General features: G+C 46.0%; 1 protein-coding gene across 2 annotated transcripts in view; it reads left to right on the plus strand.

Moving 5' to 3' along the window:
• Nucleotides 1-16,042, plus strand: part of MYH9 (myosin heavy chain 9) — an 807,001-nt gene that overhangs the window by 430,797 nt on the left and 360,162 nt on the right. For both annotated transcript variants that reach the window (XM_033935132.1, XM_033935133.1), the window contains exon 20: nucleotides 6,666-6,774. In XM_033935132.1, the coding sequence (XP_033791023.1) occupies nucleotides 6,666-6,774 (109 nt within the window). The remainder of the gene's footprint in view (nucleotides 1-6,665; nucleotides 6,775-16,042) is intronic.

The raw sequence follows: 16,042 nt of genomic DNA on the forward strand, positions 1-16,042 counted from the left end.
ATCTCAATCAGGCCTCAAATCAACATCCATTCGAGTCCATCTCGGTGCAAATGCTGCTTTTCATCCGCCTATCGAAGGGAAACCCCTCTCTGCTCATCCTGTGGTTTCCAGATTCATGACTTTTCAATGTCAAACCGCCTCTCAAACTGCCTCCAGTGGTTTGGGATCTCAATGTTGGCCTTGCTCGATTGATGAAGCCTCCTTTTGAACCAATGTCTTCGGCTCATCTCAAATATCTTACTTGGAAAGTAGTTTTTCTCATTGCTCTCACGCCTGATCGCAGAGTCAGTGAGATTCAAGCTTTAATAGCGGACCCACCTTTCACAGTATTCCATCATGACAAGATGGTCCTCCGTACTCAACCTAAATTCTTACCTAAAGTGGTTTCAGAATTTCATCTCAATAAATCTATTGTACTCCAGTGTTTTTTCCAAAGCCTCATTCTCATCCTGGAGAAACAGCTCTTCATACTCTTGAAGTAAAGGCTGCTTTGTTTACCTCATTGGAATAACTACAAGACGGCATTGTATCTTCCAAAACAGACAATATTTGTTTATTGTTAGTATAAAAACTTACAGTATTACAGCAGCAGAGACATATCAGAAAAATATATTGTCAGTTCAGAATATGCAATGGAGAGAAGAACTTGCACCCATATGCTTAGCAGGGGGCTAGCAGATCCCCGTAGCATAAGTAAGTGAATCTCTCTAGCTTTACCTAGAATGCACGTGTATTTTATACAGAGAAATTCTTCCTTTGTTCCAAAAAGTACATCCCCGAATTCTGATTATGTAATTTCCTATTGGTACATAAAATAATGTAAATCTAACTCCTCCTCTCAGTCCACGCCTCTCTCACCTCCACCCCCCCTCCCCCAGTAGGGGGGGGGGGCCTTGCAGAAACAGAGAACTCTTGGTGAACTTTCTTTCTCCAGTGCTGAGATATGTAGATGTTAATTAGTCTGTGCATCTTCGGGATGGTGTCCTTGTATGCTGAAAGTTGGCAAAGGTGACCTTTCAACAATCCAGCTGCTTGGTTCCCATAGCTTGGTTCAGAGACAGGGAGCAAATGTTTTGGTACCAAGTTCTCTCATCTCGCTACACCCACATCGTCCTGCAGGGATCCTTGCTCATTATAAAAGTTTTATGGCTTTCCAGGGTGCCTGGCATATGAAGTCATACAACACTGATAACAGTTCAGCAGAACTTTGGAGAAATATCCTCCAAGCAGGGAATGGAGACAAAAACGTTAGCATTGCAAAGGCTGCAGGTGTTTACAGACAGCAAGGTACAGGCTGGGCCTGGCTATGGGAAAATATAGGTCTGTAGTGTCCAGCATACACAAGTGAAAATATAGGTCTGTAGTGTCCAGCATACACAAGTGAGGCCAGTATGTCCAGTTGAATCATCTGTATGTCCAGGTTATCCATGTCACTCTGAACTGTAAACGTGCTTTGGCTTTCTACTTACAGAGGACTAAGCCACACAGATCTGCTCCTCAACTTTTTGTCTCCTTTGATCCAAACATGTTGGGACATCTGATTTCCAAGCGCACCATCTCCAACTGGTTAGCTGTTTGCATTTCTTTCTGTTATGCTCAGGCTGGACTGCATCTACAGAGTCGAGTCACAGCCCATAAAGTCAGAGCCATGGCGGCATCAGTAGCTTTCCTTAGATCTACTCCTATTGAGGAAATCTGCAAAGCTGCCACTTGGTCCTCGGTTCATACTTTCACCTCTCATTATTGTCTGGATTCTTTTTCCAGACGGGATGGCCATTTTGGCCAGGCAGTTTTACAAAATTTATTCTACTAGATTGCCAACACTCCCACTATCCCATTCTGGTTAGCTTGGAGGTCACCCACATGTAAGAATATGCTGCCTGCTTGTCCTGGGATAAAGCACAGGTGTTATCCTGGGACAGTAGGCAGATATTCTCATGACCCACCCATATCCCCTGATTGTCTTCTTAGCTAGCTATCTGAACTGAGGAGGCGCGCCCTACGTTTGCCGGGAAGGCACTCGCGCATGCACAGTGTGGCGGTCGCAAGCTTTCTAAAGTTTTACAAGCAAGTCTGCTTGCGAGGCTGTCCGCATCGGGGCTCTGTGGATGATGTCTCCCACATGTGCAAATATCTGCCTGCTGTCCCTGGATAACATCTGTTACGGTAAGTAACTGTGCTTTCCCTCCAATCCCTCTCATGTTGAGAACTCTGTTCAAACTCAAGAGAGAAGCAGCCACTATGATTCTCATTGCTCCATGGTGGCCCAGGCAACATTGGTTCTCCCTTCTTCCCCTGAAATATTTCCTACTCTAGAACACTAGCAATTTTTTTTTTTTTTTTTTGAACCCCACAGGAAAGATGAAGTTGCTGCTGTGTTGGTAGAGGATGTAGGTAGCCGGGCCAGCAGGTAGTTTTCCGGTACTCATGCAGACAAACAGCACCTCTATCTCAGCTCCAGCCTCCTCCTTATCCCATAGCATGCTAACACTGCACCTAGCAGGGCAGGATTAATTCTTCGAGGGCCCCTAGACACACAAGTACACTGGGCCCTCTAGCTCTGCCCTGCCCACATCCGTGCTCCGCCCACATCCCGCCTACATTTATTTACCTGTTTTATTATTTACTTCTTTATTTCCACTTGTATTTCTTTTTTCTTTTATTATAAAATTCAAAACAAACAACAAAAATTACAAAGCCAGTGTACAGTTTTAGTTCTATGCAAGCCCCAAACATCTCTGAACAAATCCTCTCTTCCTTCCCTTCCCACCTACTTGCCCAGGACTTTAACTCTGAACCCTTTCCATACGTATATAAAAGTGTTCAAATGCATTGTAAAGCTGTAATACTATATAAAACATAAGTCTATATTAATAACCAAGTTTGCAACTCATCTCAACTTCCTCACTCTGTTATCCAACTTTAACCCATATGTATAGACAACCAAATCTAACTTCTCTGGTACGTTCCACTCCATGTATGCTAATTTGTAACAAAACAACAAGGCAAGCGGTCCACCAAAGAATCCAACATGGAACAAAAGATGATCAGCAGCCAATAAGGAGGTTCAAATCACTTTACAGATTAACAAATAAAACAAAAAATGTAAAATAAAATATCATTTTATTGGACTAATACATTTTTTAATTAGGTTTCAGTGGTCAAACCCTCTTTCCTTAGGTCAGTAAAGTATACTGCTGTTACAGTATCCTGTCCTGACCTGAGGAAAGAGAATTTGGCCTCTAAAAGTTAGTAAAAAATGTATTAAAATTAGTCCAATAAAACGATCACCATATTTCCATTTTCTATTTATAAACATTTATCAACACAGCTACTTTATCCTATAACAAAAAATATAATTTTTTTCTACCTTTGTCTTGATTTTCAGCTGAATTATGTGTTTGGGTATTCCCATTTGCACTAGAGTTCTCCATAGTTTATTATAATCCACACAGTCAGTAGCTTTGCTGTAGTCGATGAAGCAAAGGTATAGAGGGTTTTGTGGTTCTTTGCTCTTCTCCAATATTCATCTAACATTGGGCTAGGACTCAAGCACGAGTTGATGGCACCTAACAACCTTTGTTTCTCAGTTTTTGCTTTCCTCATCTTGTCATTTTCTTCCTTCCATCCACTGTCTGCCCCTTCCATCTTTCCATTTCTCCTCCTGCTCTCCCCCTGCCCCCTTGGTCTGGCATCCATCTTCTTCCCTCTGTTCCCTCATGGTCTGGCATCTCTGTCCTTCCATTTCCCTCTCTCTTCTCATTTCTTCCATTCAGATCTGATATTTCTGTCTCCTTCCCCCTTTCCCCCCATGCTCTGGCATCTCTCTTCTCTATTTTCTTCTTCTGTCTAAATTAAATTATCTTACTATTCAGTCCTCAGTTTTCCTCTTTTCACTGTGCCTACCCACAGATTGTCACCCCTTTCCTTTACCCCTCCATTATCTCACTAACTCTCTTCACCCCCCCCCCATCCAGCATGCGCCTTTTTCTTTCTTCCATCCAGTATGTGTTTTTTCTCCACTTCCATTCAGCATCTGCTCTCCCCTCTCAACTGACATGCATCTGCCCTCTTCTCTCTCTCCCTTCTCCCCATTTTCATCATCTGCCCAACTTTCCCTCTCTCTCTCTCTCTCTCCCACTCCGAGCCTCCACCTCAGATCCATCACCCTCCCTTCTCCTCACCTTTGTATGGTTCACCACTTACATTATTCATTATTCTTTGGAGGGTTTGCGGCCTGTAACCCTCCCCACCATCACCTTCTCCTGTTCCTTCCAACCACTGCTCCTCCACTTCTTCCCCTTAGCTCCTCAGGGTGCTTGCAGCCTGCACTCCTCTTCAGCTCCTTCTTCCCCAGTGCATCCAGGCCCTGCACCCCCTCTATGGACTTCTCAGAGGAACTGCAGTGTCTAGTACCCTTCGCGCCACCAGCTACTCCTCTTCCTCCTTCCCCACTGCGCCCAACACCTGCAGCAAACACCCTCCCCTCCCCACCAGAACTCCCTCTTCACACATCCCGGAGCTGCCCCTCCCAAGGCGCTCACCTGCTGCAGAGGCTCCCGCATACATCCCATAGATGTGGTGAAGAACGCTCTACAGCCAGCGGGTAGCAAGATCAGCCACAGCACCTGCAAGTGGTGCTCAGCCCAACGCTTCCCTCTGATGCGAACTGCCCATGCGGAATCAGGAAGCTGCATTAGAGGAGAACTTTGGGCTGAGCACTGCTTGCAGGTGCTGTGACTGATCTTGCTGGTGATGCCATGGGGGGGGGGTCCGATCTTGCTGTCATTGGAGCGAGGGGTAGGCCAAATCGTGCTGTCATCGGGGGGGGGAGGCCCGATCTTGCTGTCATTGGGAGGAGAGGGGCCCAATCTTGCTGTCATCGGAGCGGTGTGGGAGAGGCCCAATCTTGCTGTCATCGGGAGGAGGGCCCGATCTTGCTGTCATGGCTGTTTAAAAAAAAAAAAAAAAATTGGAAAGGTGACAGTGAGTGGGCCCCCCTCACAATTTCGGGCCCTAGGCACATGCCTCCTGGGCCTATCCATTAATCCAGCCCTGCACCTAGCAGGCATAACCCAACCCAGAATCTCCACTGAAAAACCATACTGCCAGTTTTCCCGCAAGATTGGGGCCACCGCCACTTCTGTGGGAGCACGCTGGGAGTTATAGTTCGGCCAATCGGAGCATGCTGCATGCCACGCCCCCAGCATTGCCCTTCCTTCCTCCCGGCAGATCAGCCCAGCCACGCATCATGTCCTGCACCTTTCCTCTCAGCAGCTGGTCCTCTTATTCTCAGCGCAAGGGGCCATCGACATGGCAACCCACAGGAGCATGCTAGGCACAAGCCGCTCCGGCTCGTGACTCTGTACCCGCTGTGCCGGCCTGACAAATTCAGCGGGCCAAATTAAAAAAAACTAAATGGGCCAGATATGGCCCGCGGACCATAGTTTGCCCAAGTCTGTTCTAGCAGCTTGGGAGTCCCATGTGTGAGCATATTATGCCTGCCTTTCTTTGGAGAAAGCAAAGATACCTGTAGCAGATGTTCACTGAGGATAGTATACATATTCTCAAAACCTGCCCACCTCCCCTAGTTGGCTACTTAGCTTTGTTACTGAACTGACGGTTCTGCGAGCCAGTGTCAGCTGGGAAGGCACCAGAATGTATGCCTAAAATTTTAAAGTTGTTTCAAATACTCTGAGCTTTTCACAACTTCTAGAATATCTAATTTTAAGCTATTTCATGAGCCTCAGCCCCACCACTCACCACCTCAAAATCCTTTCATCGCGGCAAGCTTTACGTGGTCATTTCCTCATCGGCTCCTTGTAATATTTATTTTCTTTTTCAACTGTTTTTAAAAGTGCATATGTGACTTACATTATTGCACTTCTCCCTGAATTTATATGTTTATATAGTAAAGTGCTCCGTGCTTACATTTCAACTTCCTATAAATATATTCTTTTTATAAATATGTAAATAGATATAAATAAAGCAAATAACTTAGCTTAGTTTAGAGTTGTTTAGTTCATGTACAAGTTTTAAAGTGACAGTACACTTGGTAGTGTCTGTACCACTTTCTGTGGATGTCAACCACATGTGAAAATATATGCCTGCTAGAGAATATCTGCTACAGATAAGTATTTTTGCTTTTCCTTGAGAATAGCAGGGTGGGTGTTTTCGCAAAACCCTCCTACTTAGGAGTTGTGTTTTTCCTAATTTATATTTGCATGGGGACTTGAAGTGGTCTTGCATGGGATTTTGGCAGTGTTGCACGAGTATTCTGCTCTTGAAACCTTTAGGATTGAAAGCTGAGAACTAATAAGTATTCAGAGGATGGCAGAATTAATCCTTGGATGTTATCCAACAGAACCGGGGTTAATTTAACACACACACCTACACACCTCTTAAAAGTTCTGATAAGAACTCCAAGAGGGACTTTAAAGCTATTTCCCCAACTGAGAGCCACTAGTGTGGTCATAGTGTTCCCACATCTGTAGAGTTTTCTTTCAAATTACCTAGGATTTGTAATAAAATAACCTAATTGCATACAGAAGAGTTCTAAGTTAGACCACCTTACCCTCTGATTTAAACCAGAGCTATTAGCCATTTAGTTATGCTAAGAATTGTTTCTTTTCATTAGGATAAGAATGTCTTTAATGTTTTTGCAGGGCCTTTGCTAAGCGCCAGCAACAGCTAACTGCTATGAAAGTAATACAGAGGAACTGTGCAGCATATCTGAAATTGCGAAACTGGCAATGGTGGAGACTCTTTACCAAGGTATGTTTTTATTCTGAGCAGGTTCTTGCCTTAGGAAAAAACTATTGAAGAGTATACCTATTTGAGACGTTTGTAGTGGCTGAAGATTATTCAAAAAGGAGAGTAGAATAATGGGTTTTGATTATATGGGTTGAAAGGAATGTACTTTAATTTTATAGGATGTTAACTTTTGTGTGTGCTTTGTAAGTTTTAATTTGTTCTAATAGATACAATCTTAAGAGTTCATATTCATTACAGATTTAGCCCCTCTTCAATCTTGCATGTCCAGATTGGTTGTCTCGTGGTCTAGTTATAATATGAAAAAAACTGCTACCCTGTTGGATTAGTGGAATGCATTCTGCACCTACAGATCCTATAAAATTATTAGATATTGATTTGATTCCAATAAAATTTGTTATCTAGGAATCCTTTTTGACAGTAAACTCTGTCCTATGAACAGCAGATAGGTCAGGTATTAAAAAAAAGATTATTATCCCAGGACAAGCAGGCAGCATATTCTTGATTGATGGGTGACGGCACCGACGGAGCCCCGGTACGGACAATTTTAGAGTGATTGCACTCTAAGAACTTGGAAAGTTCTAGTAGGGCGCACGCGCGAGTGCCTTCCCGCCCGACAGAGGCGCGCGGTCCCCAGTTTCTTAGTTTCCGCGGAGCTAAGAAGACGCGTCCTTTTCAACGGCTGTTGAAAAGATATTTTTTTCGCCTTCCCGCTCGCGAAAACCCTTTCGGAAATATAATTTCCTTTTTTATTTTATTCTTTGTTGTTTTAAAAAAAAAAAAAAAAAACTTTATTCTTTTCGGTTCGCACCGGCGGGGCCTGTTGCCACCATCGAGGCCTCGGCCTTCGATTTGGCAGAAGCAGTTTTTACGTTCATGCCCCCCCAACCCGGGTTTAAGAAGTGCCAGCGGTGTGCACGGCCCATTTCTCTCACTGACCCGTATAACTGGTGCTTACAGTGCCTGGGTCCTGACCATCGGGTGTCCACCTGCACCCGCTGTGCCACTTTAAAAAAGAGAACCTTAAAAACCGTCAGATCCAGCAACGGTTATTGTTTGGTGCCGATATGTCTGATTCTGCGGCACCGGCACCGACATCGGCCCCTTCTCAGTCGGCACCCACCTCGTCGACACTGCACCGGTGTCGCACCCTTCAGGTAAGCCGGCTAAGAAGCCTTCCCCGCTGGAGCATCCTCCGGTCTCAGTAGCAGCGAGCCCAGTCCTGCCGACCTCGAGGCGCCCGCGGAAGCGCTCCGCACCGATTGAGGTGAGCCCCTCGACCTCGGGTTCCTCCTCTTCGGAGTGTTGAGCGGCACCGAAGGTACCACAGAAGAAAAAAGCGGTACCGGTGCCTTCGCTGGACGAGCGAATTGCTGCCGTCCTGCAGGTGCAACTCAAGGAGCAGTTGCAACAGCTCCTTTACGCACTCTTGAAACCGAGCCTTCCAGTCCCGGTCCGGTCTGAGCCACCGGTACCGACAGTGGAGCAGCCTCTCTTATCTGTATCCACTTTGTTGGTACCGGTACATTCTGCTTCATCGGTATCCATGCCGATATTAGCACCGGAACCGAGGTCCTTACACCAGGCTGTGCAAACTTCGACACCGACACAGCCCTTAACATCTCCCGGTACCGTTTCCCAGAGGTCGGGTAAGTCGACACACAAAGCCCGACACCTGGAACCCTCCACACCGGAGTCCCGGGACCGCAGTTTCCAAGTTAGGTATCCTGATCTGTGGGGTGACTCGGAAAAGCCTCTTCTTTCTGAGGGGGAATGTTCATCTGGGGACGAGGATCCTTCTGCTTTAGATCCATCCTCTAAACCAGATGCAACCTCTTTCACCTCATTTCTGAAGGAGATGTGTGATTCTCTCTCTATTCCCTTGGAGGCTGAGTCAAAAAAATCCAAAGCGTTCCTGGATGCACTGTATTTTGACCAGCCTCCAAGGGAATTTCTGAAATTGCCTCTCCACGATATCTTGAGAGAGACTTTTTACAAGAATCTGGAGACGCCTTTAACCATCCCAGGAGCCCCTCGTAAATTGGACTCCTTATACAAAGTCATCCCCATTCCTGGCTTTGACAAACCACAACTTCCACATGAGTCTCTCTTAGTGGAATCCACTTTAAAGAAATCCACGGGAGCTAGTGTGTACGCCTCAGTCCCTCCTGGCAGAGAAGGTAAGGCCATGGATAAATTTGGCAAGAGGTTGTACCAGAATGCGATGTTGGCTAACAGGTCAGGGAATTATGCTTTTCATTTCTCGTTCTATCTAAAACATCTCATACAAAATCTGACTGCTTTTGAGAAGTACCTCCCTGACCGCAAGAGATCTGCCTTTCGCCAAACTTCTTCATCTCTTCTACAGCTTTGCAAGTTCATGGTCCAGTCGATCTACGACACATTTGAGCTGACTTCTCGAGCCACGGCCATGTCGGTGGCCATGCGTCGTCTGGCATGGCTCAGAGTCTCAGAACTTGATGTCAACCAAGATTCTCTTTGGAAAATCCATGGACTCCACTACCCAAAAGCTCTCTGCCCATGAGACTAGGTGGGATACTCTCCTCAAAACAAAAAAGAAGACCCCCACCAGCTCGGCCTTTTCGGCAGCAATCGGCCTACCAACGCCGCTATGTGGCTCGTCCTTTGCCACCGGCTGCTCAACAGCCTAGGCGTCAGCGACAGCAACAAAGGCAAACCCCTAGGCCAGCACAACAACAACAGGTGAAGCCTCCTCCTCCACAAAAATCTACAAAACCCTTTTGACTTGGTTCTCCAGGGCATAGCCAGTGTTGTACCATCTGCCCATCTTCCACGACCCATAGGAGGACGCCTTGCTTTTTACATAAGCCGTTGGGAAATCATCACCTCGGATCAGTGGGTCCTCAACATCATTCGCCACGGCTACTTTATCAACTTTCAGACTCTTCCTACCCAAAGTCTGCTTTGAACACTCCTCAGTCTTCCCTCCTTCTTCAAGAGGTTCAATCCTTCCTCCTTCTGAACGCCATAGAGGAAGTTCCTCTAGATCAAAAGGGGCAGGGATTCTACTCCAGTTATTTTCTAGTCCCCAAAAAAACAGGAGATCTCAGACCCATTCTAGATCTTCGCGATCTCAACAAATACTTGGTCAAAGAGAAATTCAGGATGCTTTCTCTGGCCACTCTTTACCCTCTTCTCAATCAAGGCGACTGGCTATGCTCTCTCGATCTCAAAGAGGCATATACTCACATACCGGTCAATCTGGCCTCCAGACAGTACCTCCGCTTCATGATCAATCATTGTCATTACCAATACAAGGTGCTGCCCTTCGGTCTTGCCTCCTCTCCAAGAGTGTTCAACAAATGTCTGATTGTGGTGGCTGCCTTTCTATGCTCTCACCACCTTCAGGTCTTTCCTTACCTGGACGATTGGTTAATCAAGGCCAATTCATCTCAGACAGTATTCCTGGCCACCAACCAAACCATCCTGTTTCTACAACTTCTGGGGTTCGAGATCAATCTACCCAAATCTCATCTCATCCCCACTCAGAGACTTCAATTCATTGGAGCGGTGCTGGACACAGTCCTCATGAGAGCGTTCCTTCCGTCCAACCGTCTTCAAACTCTTCAATCTTCCGATAACGTGGAAGACATGTGGTCGACTTTGAAAGCAACCATACAAGAAGCAACAAACCGCTATGTAAAATCAGTAAGTAAACGGAGAAGGAACAATAAGCCACAGTGGTTTACTGCGGAGATCTCAGACCTGATCAAGGAGAAGAAAAAAGCATTCATCTCTTACAAACAATCAGGGAAGCAGGACTCTAGAGCAGACTACCTGGCCAAATCAAAAGCCGTCAAAACAGCAGTCAGGGAGGCTAAATTCCTCATGGAGGAGTCTCTAGCAAAGAACATCCAGAAGGGAGATAAATCCTTCTTCAGGTATATCAGTGATAGAAGAAAAAACTCAGGCGGGATTGTACGTCTTAGGAATCCAGACGGAGACTATGTGGAAAAGGATTCGGAAAAAGCCCAACTATTAAATGAATACTTCTGCTCAGTCTTCACCCGAGAAGCGCCAGGGCTCGGCCCTCAGCTACAGACAAGGGTTGGCTCAGTTGATCCGTTTAGTAACTTTGAGTTTACGCCCAGCAGTGTCTACGGTGAGCTGTCAAAGCTCAAGGTTAACAAAGCAATGGGGCCGGACAACCTGCACCCCAGGGTGCTTAGGGAGCTGAGTGATGTCTTGGCGGAGCCACTGTCATAAGAACATAAGAACATAAGAATTGCCATCTCCGGATCAGACCCATGGTCCATCGAGTCCGGCGATCCGCACACGCGGAGGCCCAGTCAGGTATACACCTGATTGTTCTAATCACCCATATCCCTCTATGCCTCTCATAAGGAGATGTGCATCTAATTTGCCTTTGAATCCTAGCACAGTGGATTCCTTAATAACCTCCTGTGGAAGAGCATTCCATGCGTCCACCACTCGCTGCGTAAAGCAGAACTTCCTGACATTTGTCCTGGACTTGTCACCCCTTAGCTTCAAACCATGTCCTCTTGTCCGTGTCACATTGGACAATGTAAATAATTTGTTTTTCTGCTCTATTTTATCGATGTCTTTCAGTATTTTGAACGTCTCTATCATGTCCCCTCGCAGCCTCCTCTTCTCAAGGGAGAACAATCCTAGTTTCTTGAGTCGTTCCTCATATTCCAATTTCTCCATACCTCTTATTAGTTTCGTTGCTCGTCTCTGCACCCTCTCCAGCAGTTTTATATCCTTCTTTAGGTTGGGAGACCAATGTTGTACACAGTATTCCAAGTGTGGTCTGACCATTGCTCTATAAAGCGGCATTATGACTTTCTCCGATCTACTCGTGATTCCTTTCTTTATCATGCCCAACATTCTGTTTGCTTTCTTTGCCGCTGCCGCACATTGTGCCGACGGCTTCAGGGTCCTATCTATCAGTACACCCAGGTCCTTTTCTTGTTCGCTCTTACCCAGAGTTGCTCCTGACATTCTATACTCGTGTTCCTTATTCTTACTACCTAAATGCATTACTTTGCATTTCTCCACGTTGAACTTCATCTGCCATTGCTCTGCCCATTTCTCTAGCTGATACAAGTCGCTCTGGAGTTCCTCGCTATCTTCCTGCGATCTGATTTCCCGGCATAGCTTTGTGTCGTCTGCAAACATAATGATCTCACTGGATATTCCGCCTTCCAGGTCATTGATATATATATTAAATAGAATCGGCCCAAGTACCGAGCCCTGGGGCACACCACTAGTCACTTTCTCCCAGTCTGAGAACTTCCCATTTATGCCCACTCTCTGCTTCCTGTTTTCCAGCCATTTGCCTATCCACCTTTGTATATCTCCCTCTATTCCATGGCTTTGTAGTTTCCTGAGAAGTCTTTCATGCGGAACTTTGTCGAATGCTTTCTGGAAGTCCAAATAAATTATGTCCACCGGCATTCCACTATCAATTTGTTTGTTCACGGTCTCAAAAAATTGAAGCAAATTCGTTAAACATGATTTCCCTTTCCTGAACCCATGTTGACTGGGTTTCAGCAAGTCGTGTGTATCTAAGTGCTGGACTATGCTATCCTTGATCAGTGCTTCAATCATCTTTCCAGGGACAGACGTAAGGCTCACTGGTCTGTAGTTGCCCGGTTCTCCTCTCGATCCTTTCTTGAAAATTGGCGTGACATTCGCTATCTTCCAGTCATCTGGTATCTGTCCAGTTCTGATTGTCAGATTGGTGAGTTTTTGCAATAACTCTCCGATTTCAATCTTCAATTCTTTTAAGACTCTCGGATGAATTCCATCCGGTCCAGGGGATTTGTCACTTTTAAGTTTGTCGATCTGGTAGTATATCTGGTCCAACTCCACTTCAACTGTGGTGAGGCTGTCTTCTATTACTCCATTAAACACTTTCATTGCCTCTGGTATTTTTGCAGTATCCTCCTCCGTAAAGACAGACGCAAAGAAGGAATTTAGTTTGTCCGCAATTTGTTTATCTTCCTTAATGTACCCTTTTCTTCCCTGGTCGTCCAGGGGTCCCACCGCCTCTTTTGCGGGTTTTTTCCCTTTCACGTATCTAAAGAAGGGCTTGAAGTTCTTGGCCTCTTGCGCTATTTTTTCTTCATAGTCCTTTTTGGCATCCCTCACCGCCTTGTGACATTTCTTCTGTTCGTCTTTATGTTTTTTCCATGCTTCGGTCGTTTTGATGTGTTTCCATTTTTTGAAAGAGTCCTTCTTTTCTTTTATGGCTTCCTTCACCTGTCTGGTAAGCCATGCCGGTTCTCCCTTACCTTTTGTTCTCCCTTCCTTGGAGATCCTCGGAATGTGTAGGTTTTGTGCTTCTGTGATAGTACTTTTCAGTAGGGACCATGCCTGGTCTACTGTTTCAATTTTATCCACCTTTTTCTTGAGTCGTTGTTTCACCATGGCTCTCATGCGATCGTATTTGCCCTTTTTAAAGTTAAAGGTTTTGGTTAAGGTTTTGGCACTTTTTCTATTCCCGATGTCAAGCTTAAAGATGATCACATTGTGATCGCTCGTCCCCAGCGGTACCGTAACTTCTACTTCTTTTGTCGGTCCCGTGAGGCCATTTAGCACCAAGTCCAGGGTGACGTTGCCTCTTGTCGGCTCTTTCACCATTTGTTCCAGGAAGCAATCCCCTAGCGCCTCCAGGAACTTGGCCTCCTTGCCGCAGTTGGAGGTTCCTAGTTTCCAGTCTATCCTCGGGAAATTGAAGTCTCCCAATATTATTACATTGCCCGTCTTGCATTCTCGTTTGATTTCCTCTATCATTTCTAAGTCAGTTTCATCCGCCTGTCCCGGGGGACGATAAAAAAGGCCAATTTTCGTGGCTGCACTGTTTTGTCCAGGAATCTTGACCCAGAGGGACTCTAGCTTCTCTTTCGTTTCCATCGTAGCCACTTCAACAGATTCTATTCCTTCCTGCACATATAGGGCAATACCTCCACCTTTCTGCCCTACTCGATCTCTTCTATATAGTTTGTATCCCTGAAGTACTGTGTCCCATTTGTTTTCTTCATTCCACCATGTTTCTGTTATGCCAATGATTTCCAACTTATCATTTCTTGCTATTGTCTCTAGTTCCCCCATTTTGTTTCCTAGACTTCTAGCATTCGTATACATACATTTGAGTTCTCTTCGAGTTACTTTTATGGACTTTCTACTCTTTGCTGTCCTTACTGTTACTTTCACGGTATCCTTAACCGCTCCAGTGTTGTTTCCCTTGTTTGTTGTGCGGTCTTCCTCTCCTATGTCTGAGTTGTCCCTTTCTGCCTTGTCTTCCTTATTTGCTGTGAGATCGTCCTCTCCTGTGTATGAGTAGTAGCCCATTGTTCCTACATCGGGGCATCTACATCTGTCCGCGCTCTTCAACCTCTCCCTTAGTACAGGCAGCGTCCCGTTGGACTGGAGGACGGCTAACGTCATTCCACTCCACAAGAAAGGCTCAAAGATGGACACAGCAAACTACAGACCAGTGAGTCTAACATCGATAGTGAGCAAACTAATGGAAACTCTAATCAAACACCAATTAGATAAGATCCTGGATGAGGAGAATCTACGTGATCCCCGACAACATGGATTTACTAAGGGGAGATCCTGCCAATCCAACCTGATCAACTTCTTTGACTGGGTAACGGGGAAGCTGGATATTGGGGAGTCCCTGGACATCGTGTACCTGGACTTTAGCAAAGCATTCGATAGCGTACCACACCGCAGGTTACTGAGCAAGATGAGTTCTATAGGATTAGGTAACACATTGACGAAATGGGTTGGGAGCTGGCTTGGAGGTAGGCTCCAAAGGGTGGTGGTGAACGGCACCCCCTCTGAAATGACGGAGGTGATTAGTGGAGTACCACAGGGCTCAGTCTTGGGCCCAATCCTATTCAACATCTTTATAAGAGACTTGGCAGAAGGGCTTCGAGGTAAAATAACATTATTCGCCGATGATGCCAAACTGAGTAATGTAGTGGGCAAATGCACAACAGACGAAGATTCAGTGCCCGACAACATGATGCACGACCTACTCCTACTGGAGCGATGGTCTAGGACATGGCAACTAAACTTCAATGCCAAAAAATGCAAAGTTATGCACCTGGGCAGCCAGAATCCATGCAAGTCTTATACCCTTAATGGCGAGATCCTAGCAAAAACGGTAGCAGAACGAGACTTGGGGGTAATCATCAGTGAGGACATGAAGTCTGCCAATCAAGTGGAGCAGGCTTCGTCTAAGGCAAGACAAATCATGGGCTGCATACGAAGGGGTTTCGTCAGTCGTAAGGCGGAAGTCATTATGCCATTGTATAGATCCATGGTGAGGCCCCACCTGGAATACTGTGTGCAATTCTGGAGGCCGCATTATCGCAAGGATGTGCTGAGACTGGAGTCGGTGCAAAGAATGGCCACCCGGATGGTCTCGGGACTCAAGGATCTACCATACGAAAAACGGCTTGACAAATTGCAGCTATACTCGCTCGAGGAGCGCAGAGAGAGGGGGGACATGATCGAGACGTTCAAGTATCTTACGGGCCGCATCGAGGCGGAGGAAGATATCTTCTTTTTCAAGGGTCCCACGACAACAAGAGGGCATCCGTTGAAAATCAGGGGCGGGAAACTACGAGGTGACACCAGGAAATTCTTTTTCACTGAAAGAGTGGTTGATCATTGGAATAGTCTTCCACTACAGGTGATTGAGGCCAGCAGCGTGCCTGATTTTAAGGCCAAATGGGATCGGCACATGGGATCTATTCACAGGGCAAAGGTAGGGGAGGGACATTAAGGTGGGCAGACTAGATGGGCCGTGGGCCCTTATCTGCCGTCTATTTCTATGTTTCTATGTTTCTAATCTCTATGTCAGCAGGTGCTTCCACAATGTTCCATCTCTGCCAAGCAAATGATGATACTCTTGGGTCACATGGCCTCCACAGTTCATGTCACACCCTTTGCACGTCTTCACCTGCGCACTCCTCAATGGACCCTAGCTACCCAGTGGTCCCAAGCGACGGATCCTTGCTCACGACACATATTTGTGACATCATCGCTTCGTCAGTCTCTACAATGGTGGTTGATGTCCTCAAATCTCTCCAGATGTCTTTTATTCCATCTACCTCCTCATCAACTTGTCATCACCACCGACGCCTCCCCTTATACCTGGGGAGCTCATTTGAACGAGTTCCAAACTCAAGGTCTTTGGACAGCCCAGGAAATGAAGCATCACATCAATTTCCTGGAACTCAGAGCGATG

The sequence above is a fragment of the Geotrypetes seraphini genome, chromosome 2, assembly GCF_902459505.1.
Source record: "Geotrypetes seraphini chromosome 2, aGeoSer1.1, whole genome shotgun sequence".
Taxonomy (NCBI): domain Eukaryota; kingdom Metazoa; phylum Chordata; class Amphibia; order Gymnophiona; family Dermophiidae; genus Geotrypetes; species Geotrypetes seraphini.